This window comes from Alnus glutinosa, chromosome 11, assembly GCF_958979055.1.
Source record: "Alnus glutinosa chromosome 11, dhAlnGlut1.1, whole genome shotgun sequence".
In the NCBI taxonomy this organism is placed as follows: domain Eukaryota; kingdom Viridiplantae; phylum Streptophyta; class Magnoliopsida; order Fagales; family Betulaceae; genus Alnus; species Alnus glutinosa.
In genome coordinates, this window is record NC_084896.1 from 1,139,428 (window position 1) to 1,146,226 (window position 6,799).

At 37.6% G+C, this 6,799-nt stretch overlaps 1 protein-coding gene across 1 annotated transcript; it reads left to right on the top strand.

Annotated features, from left to right (window-relative positions):
* The first annotated feature begins 259 nt into the window (after window positions 1–259).
* On the top strand, window positions 260–3,915 carry LOC133882929 (glucan endo-1,3-beta-glucosidase 7-like). The gene is made up of 5 exons (XM_062322171.1): window positions 260–419; window positions 1,153–1,817; window positions 2,144–2,467; window positions 2,591–2,876; window positions 3,492–3,915. Exons 1-5 carry the CDS (start codon window positions 359–361, stop codon window positions 3,527–3,529), a joined length of 1,374 nt encoding a protein of 457 aa, XP_062178155.1. The 5' UTR covers window positions 260–358; the 3' UTR covers window positions 3,530–3,915.
* Window positions 3,916–6,799: the final 2,884 nt, after the last annotated feature.

Genomic DNA, 6,799 nt, shown 5'->3' on the forward strand with positions numbered 1-6,799 from the left:
TGCTAACAGAGTTGAGCATGCAAAGGAGAATGGCAGACAGTTGTTGATTTCCCGTTTTACCCCTTCCCTTTTACTGTCAAAAAAGTTATAAAATAAGTAAAATAAAAAAACAAGGTCCCACTCCCACTCGACGACCGCGAGTCCTCTCCAGGCTCCAAGGCTAAGGTTGTTGAGAAATTTCACCGAGCAAAAACAGAGAGTCGCATACAAACACACCCGGTCCGTTTCTACCGCTCTATATATACGTACTGATATACCCTCCATTCCCTTATCGCTTTCCCTCTCTGTCTTAAATCTTTTTGTCATACTTTCTTTCTTGCTTCTTTTTCTGACACCGCGAGAGACCAAGTGCGCGACCATGGCAACGCTTTCACTTTTTCTCTCTCTCTCCCTCCTCATCTCCGCTTTTAACTTTGCAGGTTCGTTATCATTCGGTTTAGCTTTTATTTGATAAAGTTTATTAAATCTTACTTTTTTACAAAATTCACTTTTTGAGAGAAGATGTTTGCTCAAAGCTTATAAAGTCTACAACCTAAGTATACCTTAACATGTGTACAACATGAGGGAATGCTTAACATTATCCAAGGGCTTGAAGCTCTGATACCATGATAAAGTCTATTAAACCTTATTCTTTTAAAAAATACACTTTAAAGGAAGAGGTTTGCTCAAGGTTTATAAAGTCTACAATAAGTATACTCTTAAAACTCTTTTTTTGGTCTTTGAATTCCGGTATCTCTCCGGTAATTTCCACTTTGTGAAAGAAAAAGATAATGCTATAGAAATATAAAATGAAAGGTAGAATTTTTTTTTATGTGGTTCCGTTTAGGATTAATATTTACAGGATAAAATTCAAAGGGGTACATTGTTTCTCTTATTTTTAATTAGTTACAATACAAATAATCTCTATTTCTAAGGACGTAAAAAAAATACAAAAGGGTATGTAAAGAGAATAACTTTTTTTTTTTTTAATTACAATTAATGCATAAATTAAATCATAATATCAAAATCCACCGGTATAGTCTAACACTTTTCCTGGAAATTCGAAGATTTTGAATTCCTGTGAAGTGCAAAGAATGGTAGCTGGGAAAATGGGAACCAACTCAATTGGGTTGTTCATACGCTCTAATTCTCTCTATTTGTGTTGTGTTACAGAACCTCAATCATTTATCGGTGTAAACTATGGCCAAGCCGCGGACAACCTTCCACCCCCGGCGGCGACCGTGAACCTCCTCAAGTCCACGACTATTGGAAAAGTCCGGCTCTACGGTGCCGACGGTGCCATCATCAAGGCCCTTGCTGGCACAGGCATCGAAATCGTTATCGGTGCTGCCAACAGCGAGATTCCGGCGCTGGCCTCCGACCTGAACTCGGCGACTGCATGGGTGAACTCGAACGTGGTCCCCTACTACCCCGCCAGCAACATCACGCTCATCACCGTTGGCAACGAGGTCTTGATGACCATGGATCAGGGCTTGATCTCTCAGCTCCTTCCGGCCATGAGGAATGTCCAAAATGCCCTCAATTGGGCCTTTCTCGGAGGCAAGGTCCGGGTCTCCACGGTCCACTCCATGGCCGTGTTGAGCCAGTCCTACCCACCCTCCTCTGGATTGTTCAATCCGGTGTTCCAGGACCCGCTCCGAGGCTTGTTGGAGTTCCAGAAGGACAATGGCTCGCCCTTCACCGTCAATCCCTATCCTTTCTTTGCATACCAAAGCGATCCCAGGCCCGAAATGCTCGCGTTTTGCCTGTTCCAGCCCAACTCCGGCCATGTCGACTCGGGAAACGGAATCATGTACATGAACATGTTTGACGCTCAGGTGAGTTTTAATGGGCGGGAAGTCGGGCCCAATATCTTATGAGTAAAGAAAGGTTGACAAAGCGACTTTGGGACATAGTAGGAATATTTTTGTCTTTTCGCATTTTGTTGACAAAAATATCCCTGCACTACAATTAACTAGATACTCTCAAACGGGAGAGGATCTTAATACGTTTTTATCCGTTGCTTGTGACAGCATGTTGACGAGTCCACGACACTGACGTTGGACTTTAAGCAGGATTTGCTCCACTGGAGTAGTTCCTGTTTTGTTTTTCCCTACGCTCGTTTCAATTTCTAAGTCATACTTGATACTTACACAATGTGCAGGTGGATGCTGTACGATCTGCCCTGAATGCAATGGGATTTAGAGATGTTGAGATTATGATTGCTGAGACGGGCTGGCCGTACCATGGGGACAACAATGAAGTTGGCCCTAGTATTGAGAATGCAAGGGCCTATAATGGGAATTTGATTGCACACCTTAGATCAATGGTTGGGACACCTCTAATGCCTGGAAAATCCGTGGATACATATATCTTTGCCTTGTATGATGAGAATTTGAAATCTGGACCAGCCTCTGAACGTGCATTTGGGCTTTTCAAGCCTGACCTTAGCATGATTTATGATGTCGGTCTTTCAAAGGCTGGCCTGGTGAGTGGATTAATCATTTAGCTCTTAGCTTGCTGGCTCTTTATTTAAATCATGCACAACGTTTCTATTCCAAAATTAATTCGTGTCATAACATTGCTTTTTATTTTTGTTTGTCCTCATCAGACTCCATCCACTACAACTCCTGCCAACCCATCTCCCAAACCAACTGCAGCAAGCTGGTGTGTTCCTAAGGTTGGCGTTTCTGATGCTCAATTGCAGGCAGATCTTGACTATGCTTGTGGCCAAGGCATTGATTGCGGCCCGATCCAACCAGGAGGCGCCTGCTTTGAACCAAACACTGTATCATCACATGCTGCCTTTGCCATGAATCTCTATTTCCAAACCTCTGCAAAGAATCCAGGGGACTGTGATTTCTCTCAAACCGCAACCCTCACATCCATAAATCCTAGTAAGCTTGCTCGCCTTCATTTTTCTATGAAACATAAACTTAAGTAATATTAAGAGAAGTTATATCGTGGTTAGTATGCATGCATCTTGTGTCATTGTTTGGAGAGTATTAAAGTATTAATTAAATGATTAAATTTACTTTTTCTTATCGGCTTAAGCAGATGTCCTGAGTTCGTTGTCTCCTTCATTTACCTCTCATTTCAATAAAATATTCAATCTGTTGGGACTCACTAATTAAAAGAGAGTTTGAGCCTACAAGTGATGTGGAATGTCAAAGTATTGATTAAATGATTAAATTTACTTTTTTCGCTTAAGCTAAATTTAGAGCCCCTATTATTTGGCTGTCCAAATTTCACATATTTCCTCACTCGAATGGACAAGTAAGTTTCATAACCCTCTCTTTTATAACGCTCAAATTTCACATTTATGAAATTTGGGCCATGTATGAATAGAAATCCTCATTCTAATGGGCTTTCCTTTAAAATTATGGGCCTCAAAGCCTATAACCATGGCCCAGTACTGTCTAAAGTACACAATTCTAGCTTGCTTTGTCATTTGCTACTCTTCTGAAATGTTATTTGTTTTTATTAATTTTTTCTCCTCTCTTTGATTGTAGGTTACAATGCTTGCATTTATCCAGGTGGGAGTACCTGAGAGGCTGCGTAATCCCATTAGATGTCAAAGAAGAAATTAATGATTAAATAAATAATAAGTGTGTGCCTTTTCTTGAATCTCTCGAGTTGTCGAGGATTCTTACTTCTTACTTAAGTTTTGGCCCATTGGGGTATAGTATCTTGTAATTTTGTTTGCATTAAGCCTAAGCTTTGCTTTGGCCTTAGTTTGTAGTTTCTTTTCGACTATCCATAAATAAAAAATAAATAAATAAGTAAAAAATAAATATAAAAAATATACTATAGTTTTGGAATATATATATATTGGTGTAGCCAATCTCTCTATCTCTCTTCGTAAGTACTTATTCTTGATTCAATAAAGTAATGTTAGGTTGGAGAGAAGCGTAATTTTTCCTCCAAATTGAGTTATATGAATTTTTTGTAAGAAAAAATATTGCACCATTGGTCCATATAGTTGACCTAAATTACAAATCACTTCCTATAGTATAAAAAATAATTGTAAGATCCTTGTGATAGGCAAAAATTATAAATTACGCTCTGGAGTCGTTTTCCGTCTACAAACTTAACAGAAACCGTAATGTTGCCACGTTAATCCAATAAAAATGCGACATACGTCACAATGAATAATTTTAAAAAAAAAACTCAACACGTACCTACTCGGGCAGGTGGAGCCTGCTTATGCACTCACATACCCCATAATGGTATTGTATTGGATCTTAATTCGAATAAAATTTTATTAAAAAAGTATAAGAGACTCGTACATAACACTTTTTTAGATTAGGTTAGAGGAAAAACACATGCTTTTTTAAGAGTAGGAACAAAGTTGGAAGAAAATTTATTAAAAATATATATGCATCTCACATGCTATTAAAAAAGCATTTGCATTTCATATGTTAGGAAACACATATCATTTTTATAGGTTAGGTTGGATGAAATTTTTGTCCTTTTATTTTGTCCCTTTAGTTTTAAGGGTTTTTTTTTTTTTTTTTAAAAAAAATAATAATAATAATTTCTTACTTTTACTACAATCTCTTAACAAAGAAAAAATAAATAAAAGAAATTGAAGGAGTATTATTCTTCCCAATTTGCATATCAGCTCCTGATTTTAACACTACTATCCAACTTCATATTATATATTTACATATAGAGTAATGGTAGATACTATATTGTTAGGCCAAAAAAAAAAAAAAAAAAAAACATAAAACGTGATATATCATTGTAAGCATTTCCTGAACAATTTCCAATTTATACAATGTTTATCTCACTTTCATATATTCAGTGGGATCTATCCGATACTCATGATTTACTTACATAACTCCGCCACAAATTAAATAAGAAAGAAGAAAAGAAAAGGCAAAGATGTACGCACCTAAAAAATTTATTTAAATTCATAGTTATCACGGCTTTAAAATACGTTATGTCAAGAATTGTAAGAATATACGTATAAGCACGCACATTCCCATTTTCATGTCCAAACAATGTGACGTCACACCTATAACCCAGCATGCTTAATTCAGCCTTGTTTCTAAATTATTTTCTATGAATGAAGATTTGAATATCATATGGAAAGAAAGAATGATAATGACGTCATCTTTTGAATCATGTCTCCAAGAGACGCACCTGTAAAACCAACATTTTCAGCCATATAATTGAATCATGTATTCAAAGACGGGCACTTTGAATCCACTCCAGTCTCTCACTCGCGCGGGAGTGGGTAATTGGAACTATTTTAATCGCCATTTCCAAATCCAATATCTTATTTTATTCCTTGGATGGACGGGTGGCTTCTATTTCTTTTTTCCTTGATTCAATTGAAGTTGGTATATAGTTGGCATACATTCATGAATTACACCAAAAAAAAAAAAAAAAAACTATATTTAATGTCGTTTCGTTCAAACGGCATTAAACTATAGTTTTTGTGCCATTTAGTACGCAAATGGCATAAATTTATGCCATTTATTTATAAGCATTACAAATTAAAAAATTGGTGCCGTTTAATATGAAAACGGTATAAATTGCTGCTGTTTGCACCATAAACGGCATTAAATTTAATGATGCATACCGTACAAACGACAACAATTTATGTCATTTACTGTGCGAACGGTGTTAATTGGTGCCGTTAAATTTGTACAAACGGCAGCAATTTGCTGCAAAAATTTTCTCTCCTTTTCATTTTAAGTATCACGCAAGCCCCTTTTGTTTTTGTTTTTTTTTTCTTCTTCTTTTCTCTTCCTTTCTACCCCTGCCCTTTCTTTCTTCTTTCTTGTTCTTCTTTTCTTTTTGTACCAACTAAGAGAGAGATTAGGGAGAGACCAAGAGAGAAAGAAAGAGAGATCGAGAGAGATGGAGAGAATTAGAGAGAACTTGAGAGAGGTGTGTAGTGGGCTAGCCACCGTTTGGGGTGGACGACAGCGCTGGGGCCTGCGGGCCATGGCCCAACGCCGATGAAGCCATAAAGCTTGGAGTTTCGGCATTTTCTTGGTACCCAAACAATAGAAAATCCTTATTTATTTTTTTTTTTTGTAAGTATAATTTTTTAGGCTTTATTTTTTTTTATTTTTGTTTTGATTTGGGTTGTTTTGTGAAGATTTTCGGTAAAGAATCTAAATGGGTATTTGTTGGTACAATGTGAACACTGCACGTTCTTTCAGAGGTCTTCAAGCTCTTTCCAAAAGTTCTACAAAACAAGTAGAGTTAAGAGACCCTTCCGAGGATCTCATTCTGATGTTTAAGTTAGTGTTTGAGAGAGATAATATGCTTCTTTTTCCCAACAATTTCACTCTGCCTTATAACTGGGGTATCAAATGTATTTATAGTGTTGAGTTTACTTAGCAAGTAAGTAAATCCCTTGGGATCCACGCCCGAGAATGACTTCTTGTTTCTTACTTTCCTTCCCTGTTAAGGAAGGCATCTTAGTGCCCTGTCATTCTTATCACCTGCACTGTCATTCTTATCGCATGCGCTCTGCACGAGGCTTTGTGGTACCTGCACTTCAGCGCCGCAATGCGCCTTACAAGTTTCTAGGACATGCTTGTCTCGGGCCTTAGCTTTGCAATGGCCCAATTCTACTTGGGCCGATTCTGACCTGACTGGCCCACGACTCTCTGGATGGGCCAGTCTAAGTGGGATTATTCCCAACAATATTGTAAATTTTTTTTGGATCGTTTTGTGGTGTTTGGGTTGACCCTAACTGAATGAGTACTGAAATTTCTGAAGGATTTTTTCTTTGAGAAACCAAATGGATGGATGAGAAATTTATTTTTTGAGAGAAATAGTGTTAGTTGGCCGAATG

Excerpts from the sequence above, each read along its gene's own strand:
- LOC133882929 (XM_062322171.1), top strand. The coding sequence starts at position 359 with ATGGCAACGCTTTCACTTTTTCTCTCTCTCTCCCTCCTCATCTCCGCT. Across the intron at positions 1,818-2,143 it reads TGAACATGTTTGACGCTCAG|GTGGATGCTGTACGATCTGC; the intron begins GTGAGTTTTAAT and ends CACAATGTGCAG. Across the intron at positions 2,468-2,590 it reads GTCTTTCAAAGGCTGGCCTG|ACTCCATCCACTACAACTCC; the intron begins GTGAGTGGATTA and ends TGTCCTCATCAG.